Here is a 20313-nt window from a genome sequence, read left to right on the forward strand (position 1 = left end):
TATTTTATCTAGTTGGGTAAAAATTTGTCTAAAATATATTTTTTACTTATCTGCCTTCTTCGACAATGTAGGTTGATTATGGAAGAATTTTTCCCTAATGATTCAAGGACATCATTTTGATACTGTTACTATACTATGGTAAAATACAATTAAAGGGATTTTGCCTATGTCCTGAAATTTCTTAGGTGATAGTGCTTCGTTAAAAGGAATTCTCATGTCTGTTTATTTTATAGTTTTTCCATCTCCTCTCCTAGTGTTAGGTGACATTTCTCTTCCCTACTTACACCTTGTTGCTACTAATTTGCTGCAGATAGAGAAAACAGATAACCGTGTTAGAATTTTGTCTCAAGTAAGAATGAACACGTCTTAAATGAAGATATGAGAGTAAAATTACAAAATTTAGTAAATGGATTTTGTTATTGTTCAGAGCAATAAAAAAAAAATTTTCTTTTGTTTCTTTTGGGATCCCCAGTGGTGTTGTACATACTCAGAATTTTAGAGACTCAAAACACACCATAAGTACAGCTGAGAAGCTTGAAAAACTTTACCAAAAGAGTCAAAATAGTACGTTAGATCATGTATGTGTTGAGTCAGGAGTACATCTCATCTAAATTAGGAAAAAAATAGATTCAAATATTCTGGAAGTAATGAGATCATTGAGCCTGTGGTGTACTTACACTATTCTGATGAACCTGCGTATCTGCAAAGTTAGACATGCTTGTGAGAAACATTTATATGACGTCACTAAGTTGTGTTCAACAATCAAGGTAATCTGGAGGTGAGGGAAGAATCGGAGATAATTCATTTGTCAGAGTAACTGTTGTCAGAGTCCTGTCCCTAGATTAATTGATAAGAAGCCAAAGGCAAAATGAGGAGGTACCATGAGGCTCTGAGTGTTTTAAAAAGAGAGATGGCTTCTAACTGGGAAGATCAAGAAAAGCATCATTAAAGAGCTGGTATTTGAACAGAGGAAGGATGAGTCAGTATTTAGAAGTATTTATAAGCAGAATTTGATGGGGTTTTTTGGGGGGGTGGGGGTTGCTATGCCTTCTAAGCAGTAGGAAATGTATGAAGAGAGGAGAAATGGGCTTTACCACTGGGCACATGAAGAGAGCAGTGGGTGGTCGGATTTCAATGCAGCACAGTGTGTGTGAAGGGAGCAGTGGGATAGCAGAACCTAGGCTGATAGAGTGGAAAGGCAAGAGAGTTTGCACTCTGTTTTCTGGACAGCAAGGAGCCACTGAAGGATCTGTGATAATAATAGTCATTCATTGGGTAAATTAATGTCTCATTGAAAAGGAAAATAAGGGCTTCCCTGGTGGCCCAGTGGTTGAGAGTCCGCCTGCCGATGCCGGGTTCGTGCCCCGGTCTGGGAAGATCCCACATGCCACGGAGCAGCTGGGCCCATGAGCCATGGCCGCTGAGCCTGCGCGTCCAGAGCCTGTGCTCCGCAACAGGAGAGGCCACAACAGTGAGAGGCCCGCGTACCGCAAAAAAAAAAAAAGGAAAATAAAATGGAGAGAGAGTATAGAGTAAAACGTGAACAACCAAGTGATAGGCAAGTTTGCTAGTCCAAATGAGAAATAATGAAGACAGTATATGGGATTTGCCCAGGGAAATTGTTAAGAGAGAAAAGAAACAGGTCATAGATGTCTATTAGGGGAGTGACTTTATTTGGTGGAAAGGAGGATGAAGAGGAGGAAGCAGAGAAAAAGGCAAAAGGTATAATAATTTTCCATGCTGTTGGCTGCACTCTATTGGTGGGTCCTGAATTCACTTCAGTGGGTTGCAACTAGTGGATTAGTCAAGATGCGGTAGACGGTGCCATGGTAACACAGTGTCTGTGGCTTTTAACGACAAAGATTTGTTTATCGCTCATGATACAAGTCCTTTAAGGGTAGGCTGCCCTTGTGTAGTTCTCTCCATGCACTCTTATTCCAGAATCCAGATTGATGGAATAGCTTCTATCTGGAATATTCCAGTCTCGTGGCAGAGAATAAAAAGGAAGTAGTGAACTACATGCAGCATTTTAAAACCTCTGCCTGGAAGAAGTGACATTTGTCATTCCTCATACTGCATTGGACACAGCAAGTCACATAACCAGGTCTGCCAACAGGTATTGGTGATCGGAAGGCCATTAATGGCCTGGAAGAGAACATTTTTAGTGAAATAATGGGAGAAGGAGCTTGCAGGAAGTTAGGTGATCCAGGAATTGGCCAGTGAAGGGGAGAAGACAAGAAGATAACTTAAGGAAGAAGCTGGTCAAGGGAACATCTTTTCCCTGTAAGTGGGAGAGAATTTAGCATACGCTGGGGGGAATAACCCATGCAGAGAGAGAGATGCTGAAAATGAAAAAGAAATAGAAATGTTTATCGGAGCAGATTTCCTTCTCTTTGTACTTTAAGCCTGCACACTTGAAAACCAGGAAAATTGGATTTTTCTTAATCTTCACATCCTTGCAAAGGTGTTTTGGTGCCTTATACTTGGTTCTTCATTTGAGCCCAGAAACCTGAAACAGTTAAAAATTGAGGTTATTGTCATTACTAACAGTTATACATGCATTTGAAATTTATAAAACATGTTCATAGGTAACAAGGTTATTTAACAACCTAATTTTTTCCCATTTTACAGATGAGACCGAAGTTCCAAGGAGTTATGTGTCTTATCCATATGTCAGTTAGCTAAGTAAATGGCAGAACTAGGACTCTCTATTCTGTTCTCTAACTTTTCCATCATCAGCCTTCAGGTGAGTTAGTTACGAAGGTTACGATTATAAATAATTAGAGCAAGTTACTTCGACAAACCATCAAAACCTATTTAACCTAAACTTAAGGTTTCTACTGTTATTTCTTTGAGAACTGAGGTCTTCGGATACACAAGGAGGGTTTTAGCAGTTATGAGTGAATGCTTTCGGGGGAGGTCAGAGAGAATTGGGAGAAACGAGAACATGTCTTGAGTGTCTGGAGCATAGAAGATCAAGGGAGCTGGTAGTGAGGTATGGACCAAGGGCAGAAATTAAACTCCGAAGACAGTGAATCAGAATCCTAGAATTGAGCTGGGGCAGAAGGAAGATTAGAATGTGAAGGGAACTGAAAGATGCTGCAAACGCACTGTACAATAGTCTACAGTTGTGTCTGCATAACCCATTAGTGAACCCCAGTGTGTGAAAACCACAGGGGTCAGGCAGTTGACAACTACTCTGGTTTGTGAAAGACTCTTCATTTCAGAAAACAACAAATCCCCTGTTCTGAGGAAAGTTTGTACTGAATATGATGAAATGCTATTTTTCTAATCACTTATGCATTTATTTATATATATGTTATCTGTTTATGTGTACACACAAACACATTATCTTTTCTGAATTACCCACAGACTACCTTATTGAAAACTAGACACATGGAAAGTTTCAACTTTTCAACTTCAGCCATTTTTTAGTTATCTGCATATTAAAGAAAGATCCTGAAATTGCTTTGAAAGTGGAAAAATTGTGTGGGCTTTTTCATTTTTCATAACTCAAAAACTATTTAATATATTTTTCTCAAACTTTGCAAAAAAAAAAAATCACCTTTGGGCTGAAACCAAGCATGGAAAATTTCACCACAAAGGGCTAATTTTTTGGAAAGCTGCAAGAAAATGAAAACAGTGGTTTATAATAGAACGTTCTTCATGCATGTTAATACTTAGTACTTTATCTAATGCATTTCATCTGAGAATTTCTGAACACTTTTCAGATTTAAATATTGAGCCATTTTAATATATGTGTATCCGTAATAGACTGTTAGATATGGAAAATTCCCCCCATGCTCTCAAAGGTTCAGTATATATTGGGAGTTAGTGAGATGTGTTTAAAGGGACAGGTAGGACAAATGATGTGAAGTGGCTACTAGCCAGAGAAAGCCTTACATTAACTGCCTAAACATATTTTATCACCACCTCTTCCTCGCCCAGGAGTAGTTGTGAGTAGAGTATACTTGATGACATAAGGTATTTGATTCATATATCTGAGCCAGTAGTTCTCAAACCAGTATCAGCATCACCTGGGATCCTGTTAGAAACACAAATTATTGGACCCCACCCAGACTTAAGGATCAAACTCTAGGGCTGAGACTCACCAATCAGTGTTTTAACAAGTACTCTAGGTGATTCTGATGCATGCTGTAGTTTGAGAACTAGAACTTTTTCCAAAAGCTTGGAGCGTAGAATATTCTGAGATGTTATGGACAGTTAAATCTGTCCTCGGTCTTTCCATACATGTCATCTCTGTCTTCTCATATCATTCCTTGGAAGCAGGAGGAATACTTATCAAGTTCTCTAAAAGAAAGATCTTCTTTCCTGTGTTTCATGTATTCTAGCTCTTTGCACCTATGACCTTACCACAAGCCCAGTGAGCCCCCTTGAGTAAAGATGTTGATATAGGGAAACAGCACTACCAAGACGTATTTTCTCATTTCCATAATTCAAGCCTGGGATGGGACCATGTATTTCATTCTCATTTCTTTGAAGTCTTAAGATCCAAGATTTAAGCAGCAAGGTAGCAGAGGTCTGTCAGTGGAAGCTGATTTAAGCCCTGCTCTTTTATGGGCAAGTTCTTAATCTTAAGTTTCGTTAAGGGCCCTCTGCATACCAGCAAACTCCAGTGTCAGTATTTTTGTGTTTAGGCACTGAAGTAGTTGTGTATGTGGCATTGTAACAGATTTTAAGAATATTCTCCTGATGACAGAAGTGGACTTCTGGCTGATCACTGGTGCCCCAGCTTGTAAGGGTGAAGCTTAGGTATAGCCTGGGAGAGGTGTTTAAGCAGTTTAAGGTTTATGTCTTCAGTTGCAACCCATCTTGACAGAAGCATGAATATAGCTATCTAAGCTAATATCAATGGAAAGGAAAAAGAGACATCTTTTTTAATTGATCATTTAAAATTTTTATTATGAAAAGTTTCAAACAAACAAAAAAAATTGTTTAATGTATCTCCAGACACCCATTATCTAGATTAACATAGCTACTAATATTTTATCTTTACCTCATTTTTTTTCCTCAAATACTTTCAAGTAAATTACAGCCCTCATAATATTTCACCCTTAAAAACTTCATTGTGCATCTTTTAAAAAGGACTTTTTCTTATATAACTACCATGTCATTATCACACCTAGCAAAATTAATGGTAATTCTTTGATATTGTCTAATACAGTTCATATTCAGATTTTCTTAGTCCCCAGAATGTCTTTTTACAATTGGTTTGTGAGATCTTTCTTTAAATTAGAGGCTTTTCTTTCCAATTATAAAAGTTAATATATTTGTAAATTTCAGGAAGGTAGGAAAAGCAGTAAAAAAAAGTAAATGTGCCTTTGAGGATTGCTGTAGTATCCAGAGAGACATAACATACTTACCACGAATTGCTTTTATAAAACAACAAGTAGCCTATTAAAACAGAATGTGAAATTGTTTAAAGAAAGGTACCAATGGGTCTGAGAATAATTTGTTACAAAGAAATTTGATGCAAGAGTTCATGATTTTAAAAGTAATTAATTTGCTCCTTGAGTTTTCATGCTTAGACCAGAGAGGATAATGCAATACCCCTTTCAATTTTGTTTTTATTTAATAAGAAAAAAAGGAAAATGTGGGATGTTTTTGCACTATTATTTATTAGGGTGTATTTAAGATACTTAATTCCCTTATAGATATTTAGCATAATTAAAGGTTAAATTATTATTAACTATTTTACTATAATTATTATTTATTATATTACTATAATTATAATTTAAGGACCTTATTCTTTCAACAGCTCTTGAAGGGGGTTATTCTTTTCCCATTTTATGCATGAGGAAACTGAGACTTAGAAGGACAGAAGTAACTTGTTCAAGTAGACAGCTAATAAGGGGCTGTGCTGGGATTTGAATCCACATTTGTTTGGCTCCAAAGTCCATGTTCTTAGCCACTAGGCTAAAAGTTAATCTCTTATTATAAAGAATTTGTGGACATCAGTAAAAAGAACAGCAGCTTCTCAGATAAAGATGCAAAGGACATGAACAGATAATTCACTGAAGAAGAGCTAGATAATAAAGTCTATCAAAAAATGTGTACTTAGCACAATGTATGACACAGTGCTTAATAAACTAGTGTCTGGTAGTAGTTAATAATGTCTGCCTATTAACTGAAAAAGTTCAGTGTTGTATGTGTATACTTCTTTATGCATTTTTAGGAAGTCTGAACAGGTGAATACCAGGTGGCTTACAGTGGTTATCTCTGGGGGTTAGAGGTAAGGGTATATGTAGGAGGTGGAGACTCTACATTGTTTCTACTCTTTTACAATGACCATGTGTTACCAGAAAAAAAAAGTTCCTATAGAAAGTGTTCATAGCCTTTGAACGTACTGATTCTCTTTTTTTTTTTGCGGTACGCGGGCCTCTCACTGTTGTGGCCTCTCCCGTTGCGGAGCACAGGCTCCGGACACTCAGGCCCAGCAGCCATGGCTCATGGGCCCAGCCGCTCCACGGTGGGATCCTCCCGGACCAGGGCACGAACCCGTGTCCCCTGCATCGGCAGGCGGACTCTCAACCACTGCGCCACCAGGGAAGCCCTGAACCTACTAATTCTTTTCTTTGGAATCTATATTAAGAAACTAATCTCAAAAATAAAGAACACATTTGTGTACAAACATTATTTATTGTATCAAAAAATTGTAAACATCCTAATGTCCAACTCTAAAGGAAAGTTTGAATATGGAATTTGCAACTATTAAAATTATATTTTCAAAAGACATTGTAATACGTGAAAGTTAATTGTAGAATATTAAGGATGTTAAAATATAAAGAGAATATAGAGTACAACTATATGTCAAAGAAAACATACATTTAAAAGCTTGAAAATAAAATGACCAAAATGAATACAGTGGTTATGTTTGGTGAGTTTTGGAGTGATTTTTTTCTATTTATTTTTTGTCCTTAAAATTTCTTTTAATGGCATATATTTTTATAATGATTTAATGGTTATGTATTTTCTTTCCTTTTTTAAAAAGCAGTTTGATTTTATGACTTCATAACAGAAAGTTGGTTCAGGAGAGATAAAGTTTTCAGTAACTTGTTACACAGCAGGAGACAACAATCACAAGGGGAAAGTAAAAGGGTAATGTAATGTCAGCTTCACGGTTTCTCTGCAGGAAAACCCACCCCTGAGACCAGCAGTGGCCCTTGGTCTGTAGCAGCATCTTTGGCAGTAGCAGCCATCCTAGCCTTTTAACTCATCCTTCTCTACTCAATTAGCGAGGCTTTTCCCCTTCCTTGCAATTCTTTATAAACCCTGCCTTCCCCCACTTCACAAAATAATTTGGGTTGTCGTTAGGTATATATTTTGATGGCCTGCCTCACGATTGTTATTTGAATGTGATAACAAAACCACAGGTTGGGGCTTCCCTGGTGGCGCAGGGATTGAGAGTCCGCCTGCCGATGCGGGGGACACAGGTTCATGACCCGGTCTGGGAAGATCCCACATGCCGCGGAGCGGCTGGGCCCGTGAGCCATGGCTGCTGAGCCTGCGCGTCCGGAGCCTGTGCTCCGCAACGGGAGAGGCCACAACAGTGAGAGGCCCGCGTACCGCAAAAAAAAAACAACAAACAAACAAAAAAAACCCACAGGTTGGGATTAGCATCATCATTCATCCTACTGCTAGGGTGAAGCAGACCTTATTCAGATCTCATTGGACTACAAGTTTCATAGTGGCTAGGACTTCAAGAGGGTCTGGGGTGTGAGTGAGTGAGTGGCCCGTGCTAAGGCAGAGATGTTGTATTTGTGAATACCCTGGCAGTTGGATGGATACAGGTCTGAAAACTATAGCTTGTGCCTTGCTACATTTAGACCTTGTTCAGCCAATGAACTGGATGTTCACAGAAGAGCAGATTCTCAGAGCCTCAGTGGACGGAGCATAGCAGTCAGAAAAGGGATAACATAGAAGAAAGTAGAAACAGATGAGCAGAATTCTGTGAAATTGTTTTTTTGTGGCTATTGTTGATTCCAGCCAGAAGATTCTTTTCAGGCCTATCAGTTTGTGGAGATGAGAACTATGAATATGATCTTTAAGGAAGGAAAAGACTCTCTAACACGGTTACCCTGTGTGCATGAGGCTGTTCTACCCTCCCTTCTTGCTAGTATGGAAAATCTGTGAACAATATGCAATGTAGGCCACAAAAAATTCCCTGAAGTGGAAAAAGCCTAGCAGGCACTAAATGAAAGATGCTTCACAAGAATGAAATGTGGTTGCTTTGAGACCTTACATTCCGAGCCAGTTCAGAGCCATTGTATTTGGTTGGGAAGAAGCCAGATTATCAGGTATCAGGGAGGTATATTGACAAACGGATAAAGACTGAAGCCAGCATCATTTCTGACAACCTGTTCCTAGGAAACCAGACAATAAATCACTTCCCATTATCAGTCATACAGAGACCAGAGGAAACATGCATGAATGAAGTCTGTAGACAGTCCAGAAACTCCATTTCAACAATTTTATCTCCTCACCAGTATAGTTGTGGGAACTTCTGTATAAGCCAAACTGAGTGTTAGAGATTCAGGCTTTTCCTCTTTCTGAACGTACTACCTTCAGAAAAATGCTGAGGAGTTTCTTGTTCCTATTGCAGAGGAGAAAGGTTCTAGGACTTCAGTAATATTACACAAATGTTGATTGAAAGTGATTCAGAAGTGATTTCATAAAATCTTAGGGACGATTCTGATTATCTGGGTGCCAGGGGAGCTCTCCTCAAGGTCCTCTGAGGGAGATGGCCTCAACTTGTACCCTTCGGTGTAGGTGTAGTCCCTACACCTGCCCTGTACATACCTAGTACTCCTCCTAAATATTATTATTTCTTGTCGTCCACTTCGTTTCTGTTTTTCCTACCACCACCTAACAGATGGTGTCTATCCACCTTTTCAAGTCATCTCAGTGCAAACTTCTGTGTGAGCTCTTTCCTGATTCTTCCCAGTTTTTACTGTCCTTCCCTTATAACCCTTTTTCTCAAAATTCTACCTTGTATTACAGGCATTGCATATTTATTTGATTCTCCCTATTAGATCACTGAGCTTTTTTTTTTTTTTTTTTTTTTTGCGGTACGCGGGCCTCTCACTGTTGTGGCCTCTCCCGTTGCGGAGCACAGGCTCTGGACTCACAGGCTCAGTGGCCATGGCTCACGGGCCCAGCCACTCCGCGGCATGTGGGATCTTCCCGGACCGGGGCACAAACCCGTGTCCCCTGCATCGGCAGGTGGACTCTCAACCACTGCGCCACCAGGGAAGCCCTGAGCTTTTCTTTTTTAAAATTAAGGTGTAACTTTCACACAATAACTCTTTTTTCTCTCCCTGCTTCAATCTGGTTATTCTGTCCTATTTTCCAGTTCACTAACCCTCACTTCAGCTATGTATAAACTCCTTTTAAACCCATCTGTTGAATTCTCAATTTCATTCATTCTATTTTTTGCTTATAGAATTTCCGTTTTATTATTATTATAGTTAACCATTTCCTAAAATTCTACATCTCATCATTTAATTTCTTTTTTTTAATTAATTTATTTATTTTTGGCTGCGTTGCATCTTCGTTGCTGTGCATGGGCTTTCTCTAGTTGCAGTGAGCGGGGGCTACTCTGCTGTGGTGCGTGGGCTTCTCACTGCAGTGGCTTCTCTTGTTGCGGAGCACGGGCTCTAGGCGCACAGGCTTCAGTAGTTCTGGCACGCGGGCTCAGTAGTTCTGGCTTGCGGGCTCTAGAGCTCAGGCTTAGTAGCTGTGGCGCACAGGCTAAGCTGCTCCGCGACATGTGGGATCCTCCTGGAGCAGGGCTCGAACCTGTGTCCTCTGCATTGCAGGCAGACTCTTAACCACTGCGCCACCAGGGAAGCCCTTGTCATTTAATTTCTTGATCGTATTAATCACTGTTATTTTGAAGTTCATGTCTGACTTTATTCTCCTTTGTACTGTCAACAATTTTTTGAAGTACAATTTTACTCTTAAAAAATAAAATTCAGAGGTGACATATTTGAAATAAAAATAAATGAAAATCATAACTGATAATTCTAGTGTCTAAGCCTCTTGTAGTTACATTTCTTTTCTGCTTTTTCCTTCTTTGTTTTTTGGTCATGTTGCCTTGTCCCTCAGTATGTTTGTATATTAGTCAGGGTTCTCCAGAGAAACAGAACCAATAGGATGTGTGTATACATAGAAAGTGACTAACTATAAGGAATTGGTAACACAGTTATGGAGGCTGACAAAGGCAAGATCTGTAGTCAGTAAACTGGAGACCCAGGAGAGTCGATGGTGTAAGTTCTAGTCCAAAAGCAGGCCAACTCGAGACCCAGGAAGAGTCAGTATTTCCGTTGGAGTCCAAAGGCAGGGAAAAAAAACGGTGTTCCAGCTCAAAGGCAGTCAGCAGAAGGAATTCTCTCTTACTCAACCTTTCTGTTTTATTCAGACCTTCAACTGATTGGATGAGGTGCACTAACACTGGGGAGGACAATCTTCTTTACTAGGTCTACTGATTCAATGTTAATCTCATCCAAAACATCCTCTCAGACACACCCAGAATAACTTTTGACCAAATATCTGCTAATCCCATGGCCCAGTCAAGTTGACAACGAAAATAAACCATCACTGCTTGGTAAGGTTCTTTTTAAATTGAATACCTGACATTATATACGAAAAATTATTAAGACAATGTGAGGCTTCTGTCTTCCTCCAGAGAGGGTTTACCTTTGCTTTTGACTAGCAGTTATAGTGAGGATCCATCACTTTAATGTGATAAGGAATTGGACTGAATCAAAACTATCTTTGTGAGGCCTGGTTCATCACTGCTTCTAAGGGGTAACCCTTTAGTAGTTCCCACAGAGAGCCCAGGTGCCTTCTCTTTAATGGGCACCAAACGCCCGAGTTTTGACCCTTGAGCCACAGAAGATTTTCAGAAACTGTTCAGCTTCTTGGCCTTGTAGCCATTGCTTGCAAATTGGTAAATAACTGAGAAGAACTGTTTCAGCACACCTCTCAAAGTTTCCTTTTTCTCTAGAATTTTGGCCCTTCAAATCTCCTCTGCCTTTGATGCTTCCAAAGAGACTTTAAAAAAATGCTTTTTCCAGCTTTTCTAATTGTTCTTGGCAGGCAGATGGCTCTGCAGTAGGCTAGCCTGCCACGCCCACTCCCCATGGCCACTGTTACCACTGCTGCCTAGCTTCCAGTTCTTCAGGCTTTGCCCTGAGAAGTATTCCATTTCGCGTTTTTTGTTCTTTATGTGCCCTGTTTTTTCTCTGGACAGTTTTGGAATCTTCACTTTATCTCCATTATATTTTGTGGTGATACTCCTTGGACTGTTTATCCTTTTTAATCTGGAAACTGGCATCCTTACGTACTGAAAACTTTTCTCGTATTTTTTTCTACTTGTTTTCTGATTATTCATGTGTTAAACCTCCAGAAAAGATTCTCTTGATTTATTTCATTTTCCGTTGTTCATCTTTCTCTTCTCCTTTAAAGTTCTATACGATGAGAAATGGATATTTTCCCCAGCCTTATCTTGGAATTCATCTAATTAAACTTTTTATTTCGAGCCTTCATACAAACAGTTTCTAAGATAATTTCTTGTTCCTTGTTCCGTTTTTGTACAGTCCTTTTTATTCATGGGTATTTCTCTCTCCCTCTCTGTCTCTGAGGAAAGCAAATTTTGGGCGTTTTGCTGTATTCTTGCGCTGTCTCTATTCATTCTGAATTTTCTTTTTCACGTTTTGCTTATGTTGATCTAGAATAGAAGGTTTCTCAGATGTCTAACATTCCTTTTTATCTATTCACATTTAAGGAAAGAAGCATTGGAAATCCTAAGAGGTTTGTGTGGGGGAGTGGGCCTTGTCAGCTAGGCAGCTTCACCGCAGGGTCATGGGACAGGGGTCCTGACTTTCTTTTTTGGTGTTGTTTCCCAGTGTCACTATTAGTATGTTTTTTCTCTAGAGCCATTCAGTTTCTCCCCCTAAAATCTTCAGATCTTCTGCCTGAGAGCAGCATCATCTAAGTGAACCATAAGAGGCTGATGTTTGCTTGTGAGAGTGTCAGCATTCATGTTGGGCTTTCACTTAATCCTCCTTTCCATTGATGGCCCTTTTCCCCAGCCATTCCCTATGCCTTCAACTTCTGTACACGATAAACCTCCATTCCCGAGGTGCAGCTCCGGAGGAGGAGCTGCTTGGGGGTACTGGATGAGGCAGTCAACATGGAGACCCTGCCCCTTAGCCTGGCTTTCATTTATTCAGTTTGCTGTGTCCTTGCACTGTCACTGAGCACCTGGTATGGACTTGAAGGCACCCATGATCAAAACAGGAAAAAAGCCCTGACCTTTCAGAGGTCATAGTCTGCTAAGGGGAGATGGTAATAAACATAAAAATTAATACGTTCAAAGGTGAGACTGCCTTGATAAAAAGTGGAGCAAGATGTGGGTATTAGAAGTGCCGTGGCTGGGGGATAGAGGGCAGTGGTGGACTGGACTTTAGTTTTTAATACTTTATGTGGAAAGAATTTAAAACTTACAGAAGAGTTGCAAGAATAAGAATAGTACATAGAACACCATATACACTTGATCCCAATTGACTGTTGTTAATATTTTACCTCATCTTACCTGTTATTTGCTCTCCCTCTTCTGCCCCCTACTGCTCTCTCTGTCTCTCTCATGCATATATATGAGGGGGGTAGGGAGAGTAAGTGTGCGTGTGTGTGTACACATACATATAAATAATATATATATGTGTGTGTGTGTGTATATATATGTGTATATATATGTGTATATATAAATGTATATATATATAATATTTCTTTCTGAACTACTTGAGAGTAAGTTAAATATATCATGGTCCTTTGAGCTGAATGAATGTTTTTAGTTGGTGGCTAAAATTTGAACTGGTAACAGAGTATATGATTCCCATTTTCATCATACAGTATTTTCAGATACCATGGGACATTTTTAGTTGATAAATTAGTGACTGTCATATTTGTCTGTCAAGTGCAGCGTAACAGTTGGCAGAGATGTTTAAAGGCTCTCGGGAATGCAGGCCAATCCTGTTAGGGAAGGTAGGGCCTCCCCGGGGGCATTTGGCCACTCTCTGAGCTCTGTAGAAGCTGAGGCCTCAGAATCCCAGCGAGGCAGAGGTAAGACTCAGGAGCGAGTGCGGTGTTCGGCTAAGCCTAGGGGTTATCATAGCAGCGCCAGGAGGGTTGCTACCCTCAGGGAGCTGGTGCGTCTGGGTGACAGTGGGAGAGGAAGCACCCCCTTCAGAGACCTGTGAGGGAAAAGATATGTTAAGATATGTACATCTCTGATACATCTTTATTTTTTCCTGAATTGAAAGGAGGACAGATTCTTACCTGTTTCATTATCATAGCTGGTATTAGGGTTTATGGACTTTCTTCAATTATTTGGGCCTAACTTTTTGTTGTGAGTTAACTACTTTTTTCCCCAAGTTTTAATCTGTATCTCACGGGTCTTAGCTTCCCTAACTGTTGGATTTGCCTGCTGTCAGATAAAATGGGACATACTTTGCCGTACTTTGTGCCTTGCTTTTGACTTCTGAGAAGCTAGGAGTGTTTACTGGGACAACTTCTGTGGCAGAAACCCCTCGTTGTCTGGTGCTTTGGCCTGCACCCAGTGTGTGTCTCTGCCATGGGCCCTTTCATTGTCTCACTCTCCCTAGTCTGAAGCCCTGTGATGGATAACTTTGCCTGGTCTTCGTACAGGTATGAAAGTGGTATTTTAGTGTGTGGAACTAAAGCATATACATTTCACAGTGTCTTTCAGCAAAGTTAAACAGGGAAGAATCTTTTTTACTGATTTCCCTGGATAACCCTGAGGTCTGTCATCAGCACTTTGCTTATGTAGATATTCAGTGAATGTTTGTCAAACAGTTTCTCTTTCCATGGCCCTTTTCAAAGGTTCCTAGGTGCCAACTTAAAAAAATTGCAGAACATGAGAGTTGTGAGTTAAGTTTTATTGGGGGCAAAATGAGGACTATAGTCCGGGAAACAGCATCTCAGATAGCTCTGAGAAACTGCTCCAAAGAGGTAGGGGGGAAGGTCAGTATACATGTGATTTTGGTGACGGGGGAGTACATGCAATCAGGCACATATTTTTTGCAGAAGGTTTCTGCTAGTCTCGTGAAGGTTACTGCTAGTCACAAGGAGCAGAGGTCACCATGAAGGATTTTAGTGCTTTTCTAGATTTGAGGAGATACAAGAATTGGGCTCATAAAATCAGCTCCTGAAAATACCTAACTATCTGCAGACCTGTCCTGCCAGTTTTTCCCAGAGCACAGAGTGCCTCATTTCTGCTCTCCACCCTGAACTCCTTTCAGGGGGTGTTGGAAGTCAGCAGCTACGGCAGCACATGATTTAATCCATGTAGAGGTAGATGGCAAGTGCCAATTTGTAGCTGACATACACCACGATGAATAAGAGGTTTCTCGTGCCCATTTTATATGTTTCTATGGTACTCTTTATTTCCCTTAGCATGGTACCTATCGTGCGTTACTGTAGATACCTCTCCCATTCGACTCTAAGTTCTCTAAAAGCAGAGGCTCTTTCACCATTTCGTCTCCAGCACTCACCACAGCATCTGGTGTATCGTAGGTGCCAATATATCTTTAATGAATGAACAAATGAACAAACTAACAAACAATCAGTAAACCCAATGAACGACTCTTCCCTCTCAAGTGGCTTAACCTTTAAAGACTGGAGTTTCTACCTTAGAAAAGTCCCAACCCCATTGTCAAATAATTCATGTTTCTTGCTTCCTGACTCACACAGAGTATTCCAGCTCCAAGTCTAAGGAATTGCCAGATAACAGTTTCTTGATCAGCAAAGCTATTCCTTCAGATTCTGTGTAGCTTTGCCATTATTAACCAAGAGAAAGCTGATGTTGCCGAAGGCCATAGTAGCTACATGAGAATATCAGCGCTGTAGACGTGAGGATGGGTTTGTTATTGCCACCATTCGTTGAATTCTGAGGCTGCCTGGAAAACACTGGTCGATGCTGAATAACAGCTGCTCTGCAGTAGATTGCTGCACTCCAGAGCAGCTGAGCGTCCTTAATTTTCTGTTGGAGTTCTTAGTGATTCTGAATCTGAAAGACTCAAAAGGAAGTAGATTACAAGAGATTTTAAGATGAGGAGAGCATTTTGCTTTCAAAATAAAATAAATCTGAAGTGTATAAAATGACAGAAGCTTGAGAAGAATGGGTTATAGGAAGATTTTGAAGCTATGTTTCAAATATTTAACTGTAATCATATGCAAATATCTCTGCAAATATGCAGCATTCCTTGTAATTAACAACCCTGACATGTAGATTAAATGCATGAAATGGCTTTTTTTTTTTTTACATTCAGGTAATTAAAGTGTAGAAAAACCTCTGCCCCAGAAGATCTGAGTATAATTCACATGAATGGGAAATGGTAAAAGTGGTCAGTTTCATGAATACCATCTATCTTAAGCAAAACATATTGAAGTGGCATGATTTTTTTTCAGTATCAATTTTGAAGGATCTTCCTTCTTAGGATTTAACGTTATTTCTGAAACTGAATGATTTGAAACACTTATAAATATTGAAATATTGGCCTATCTCTAACAATAATGGTAGCAGTTGTTTAAACCACAGGGAATTATGTCACCAAACAATAATTATTACGAAATTCTTTTGTTTGCAAGTATGTCACCAAACAATAATAATTATTAAGAAATTCTTTTGTCTGCAAGTATACCGTGTAATTAATGGTTAATGGCATGGGCTCTGAAGTTACCCTCCTCGGGTCCATACTTCGTCTTTATCACTTAGTAGCTAAACCTCACTTTTCTCATCTATAGAATGAAGACATTTACTTGATGAGGTTGTTATGCATATTAAGTGAGATTATGTATATAAAGTACATCAGCCTAGTTCCTAGAAGATAGTAAGCTATCATTACTACTGTTATTCCAAGCAGTTCCCTACTGTGGGGCATATTCCTGTCTTACTAATGTATGAAATTGTTAAGACAGAATAGAAGATCTCAAAAAGCAAGCTCTTGATCATTAAAATAGAATGGAATTTGCAGTTTATAAACTGAATACATATGATTCAATAAGCTGAATAGTCTCATCCTAAAGAGAGGAAAACATGGCCTTTTGGGGAGAAGAGATAAACTAAACTAGGATTATTCCTAGGTCTGCGTTTTGACTACCAACAGCTTTATCTTTGAAGGCTGCCTGGTTTATATTGCATGTTCTCTGACATGTCTTAACAATGTTGGCAGTCATACGAAAGGAAAAACTATGTGCTGTGTTTTCTTGTTTTCAGCTTGTTATAGTAGGGAAGTATCCTGCCATTACTGCAGCAGGTGGGCTCAGCTGATAAGCAAATAGGGAAAGTAGCAGTGATGCCATTCTTTCAAAGATGTTGACGTACTGTTTATCATGGCTTCATTTAGTCATAACATATAGGCATAATTGCTGCACCCCAGAAAAGTAAGCTATCTGAACAGTATAAGTGTATTGAAGATATTTTTTAGATTTTACTCTGTTTAAAAATAAAATGCCTATTTAATGAAACAGGTTGTACAAAAACCACACCTGAACATCATACTCCTTACTTTATGGCTATACTTCAGATTGTTTCCTAACTTCCTTTCTGGAAAATGATTAATAATAATAATAAATTCAGGAAAAATAAACATCAAAATACTGTCTCCAATTCCCCAAACGTACCCTGTATAAAAAGTCCCACTGTGTATATTTGCTTTCCCATACTAGTCAAGAAAACATGGTTGTACTTCATTATCAAAAGTGACTCAGATTTCAAATGAGAATGTGAAATATATAAAAATGTTTCCTTAGAGTAGAATGAATTGGCCAGCCTAGAAGTTCTTTCTTTAATGAGACAGTAACATAAGAAAACGTTTTGTCATGTACACAGACTTGGAAACTTTTTCTGCACAGCTGTGTTATAAAATTGGGTATACTTCCTTGACCTCAGTGATTTTTTTGCCAGTAGGTGTCTATATGAATAAAAGAAATTTTTATTACTGTTCTTTAACCTATCATATTTGGACTATAAATTTCACTGAAATTATTGTTATGGTATCTAGGAAAAGTATAAGTTTCACCCAACAGGTAATAACTGTTGCTCTCCAAAGGCAAGAGAGGAAAACCAGTTTCATCAACTATTAGTTGTGATAAACAATCTTTGGTTTTCTTGTATTATTGAGAGGCAATGATGCCTTCAGAGTACACATTAGAACTTCCTTATTGTTTCAGTACATTCCCATGATTTCAGAGTGCACTTCAATTCTCAATTTATTATTGATATAGATCAACCAAATGTAACCCTGTAGTTCCTCGTGTATTTTTAGAGTTTTTCCTTGCATGCAGTTTTGTTTAACACAGGTCACAGTAATGGATCGTTTATACAAAGTAACGGATTGTTTCCTCTTTCTGCCAACTGATTTGATCAGCCTGAAGTTCCTTAGATACTGTGGGTTACATAACTAGTATGGAATCTGTATGGTACATTTTTTAGTATGACAGTAACTGTATTAACCATTTAATCCTTTAGGACATTTTAATAAACACAAGGAAGCCCGTTATTTTGAAGTGAATAAACTTGAAACTAAAATGAGCAATGAGTTACCATACCGGACTCAATTACCAGACTTCTTGGAAAACAGACTATTTTCATTAGTTGATTGTTCTGGTTAACTGTGGATTGGCCAGGAAAAAAAAAAGACAAAAAAACAAAACTTTTTCTTTCGAACTTTCCCCTTTTAAGTGTTTGTAATGTGTTTTAGCATATTCTCCTGCTTTTGTAAGCAGAGTACAATAGAACATAATTTAGTTTTACTTTCCTGAAGAATTTGTAACACCTAAGAGTCCTAGTTATGAATATTTTCTCTTATCATCTCTGGTGCCATTATAAATGCAGAAGGTTTGAGAGTTGAATAGTTAAATTCTAGTCAGTGGAGACTGCATTATTCAGTGACATCTAATTTTCCAGGTATCACTTATAGGATATAGTTGAAGAACCTGAAAATAAGCAAAATTACCTTTGCCCTTTCAGAATAAAAAGTTCAGAGAACATACGAGCCCCAAGGCTTAGAATGTCTTCTTTGAAGCTTGCTAATTCCCTTTTATTCATAATTCCAACTATTTGGTTTCCAAGAAGAAACAGAATTTGGACACCCTCATTGTCAGCACATGCGAGTCTGCCTACTGTTCATTATAGCGTAGTATTCCATTAACTGGATATATCATAATTTATGTAACCAGTCCTAATTATGGACATTCATCTCCAGTCTTTTGCTCTTCTAAATAATTCTGTTTTCCAGTTTTCCCAACTGCATTTATTGAACAGCTCTTTTTTTTTTTCTCCACTGATAACCTTTATCATAAACTTAATTCCCATATATATTCAGGTCTGTTTCTAGACTCTTTTTTGTTCTGTTGAGCTGTGTGATCCTTTTCTGATCATACAGTTTTAACTACTGTAGCTTAATAATATGTGTAATGTTTAGTAGAGCTAATCTCCCCTCTTTCTCTTCTTTTTCAGAATTTCTAGGTTTAGTGCCTTTCATTTTCCAGATGAACATTAATATAATTTGTCAAATTTCAAAATAAAGATCATTTTTTAGTATTTTAATTGGTATTGAATGAACTGAATTGATTAACTTTGTGGGAGAATTTATATCTCTTTTGCAATGGAAGAACAAATGTCCCTTTGGATTTTAAAGTTTTCTTTACATAAGTGTAGTACATTTCTTTTTACAGTGGTATTTAGCTATTATTTTTATACATGAGATTTTGTTAATGTTTAAAACATAAGCTGAAAATAATGTTTAAAACATAAGCTGAAAATAATGGTAATTTTACCTTCCCAATATTTCTTACTTTTTTAAAAATCTTGTCAAATTTCATTGATATAGTACTTCTAGGACAGTATTAACAATACAATAACCAGAGTAATCCTATTAAGATGGAAGTCAAACATATCACCCCTGTTTTCAAAACCCTTCAAAGGCTTTTCAGTTACTCAGAGTGAAAACCAGAGGCCTATTGGACAGTCCATTGTCTGCTGCCCCTGTGATCACAGCTGCCGCAGCCTGAGCTGCTGTCCTCTAACATACTCGGCTCCAACTGTACTTCTTGCTTTTTACTCAAACACCAAATTAGGTTCTGTTTTATGGCCTTTGCACTTGCTCCTCCCTCTTCCAGAAAAACTCTTTTCCCAAATATCATCAGCCCACTCCATAACTGCCTTTGCACAAATGTCACCTTTCACTGAAGCCTTCTGTAAACACCCTATTTAGAGCTACACCACCACTTCCAGCAATTCCTGGTCTTTTTTCATTATCTTATTTCTTTCCTACCCCACCATAGGACTTGAGATTTACTAGTATTATACATCTCTTAATTACTTATTATTATTTTATTTTTATAATTATTCATTCCTTAGATTGTCATATAATTATTTTTAAATTATTAATCATTTTGTTATTTATTTATTAATTATTTAATCATTGTGACTTACTAACATACACATTTTATTCATTGTTATATCATTTACTCAATTCTTTATTTAGTATTTACTGTCATTTATGTTTTTATTACTTATATCTTTCTCATGCGAAACATGGTAAGAAAGAAGAAAAAATGGGGTAAGGAGATACAAAAACTAGAAAGCACAAAATAAGATTTTAGATTTAACTCCAAAATATTGGTATTTTTTAAGTGAAAATGTAGTAAACGTATTAGTCATGTTAGTTAAAAGACATAGACTGTCAGATTAGATAGAGATAATAATCCAACTATCTTCTAAATATAAGGCTATAGAAAGGTAGACAGTAGAAGGGTGGGAAGGGTATATCTTGCAAATTCTAACCAAAAGAAAGCTGGTATAGCTATGTTAACATTAAACAAAATAAGCCCTAAGGGAAAAACATTACTAGAGATGAAGAGAGTTCCTTCATAATTATAAAAGGTTTACTCTATCAGGTACTAATAGTCAATAACAGAATAAAAGAGGTAATATCACTACTGGTGGTCCAGAGATTGAAGTATAATAGCAGGATATTATAAATAACTTCATGTCAATAAATTTAGAAGTTTAAACGAAATGGATAAATCCCTAGAAAAAGATAACATCAAAACAGATTCTCAAGGAGAAATAGAAAGCCTGAATGGTCCTAAGCCTTTAAAGAAATTGAATCAATCAATAGTCAAATCTTTCTAAAAATAAAACTCTAGAGATTTCCCTTGGTGGTCCAGTGGTTAGGACTCGGCGCTGTCACTGCTGTGGCC

At 38.2% G+C, this 20313-nt stretch overlaps 1 protein-coding gene across 3 annotated transcripts in view; it reads left to right on the forward strand.

The window, feature by feature from the left end:
- Positions 1 to 20313, forward strand: part of LDAH (lipid droplet associated hydrolase) — a 94545-nt gene that overhangs the window by 40112 nt on the left and 34120 nt on the right. The window contains exon 5 of one of the 3 annotated variants that reach the window (XM_027113742.1): positions 2632 to 4814. The exons of the other annotated variants lie outside the window; for them this stretch is intronic. Within the exon in view, the coding sequence (XP_026969543.1) occupies positions 2632 to 2685 (54 nt within the window). The 3' untranslated portion in view covers positions 2686 to 4814. Of the gene's footprint in view, positions 1 to 2631; positions 4815 to 20313 lie in introns of those variants that run through there. 3 annotated transcript variants of the gene reach the window in all.

This window comes from Aethalodelphis obliquidens, unplaced genomic scaffold, assembly GCF_003676395.1.
Source record: "Aethalodelphis obliquidens isolate GAN/ISIS:26980383/991018 unplaced genomic scaffold, ASM367639v1 scaffold12, whole genome shotgun sequence".
In the NCBI taxonomy this organism is placed as follows: Eukaryota; Metazoa; Chordata; class Mammalia; order Artiodactyla; family Delphinidae; genus Aethalodelphis; species Aethalodelphis obliquidens.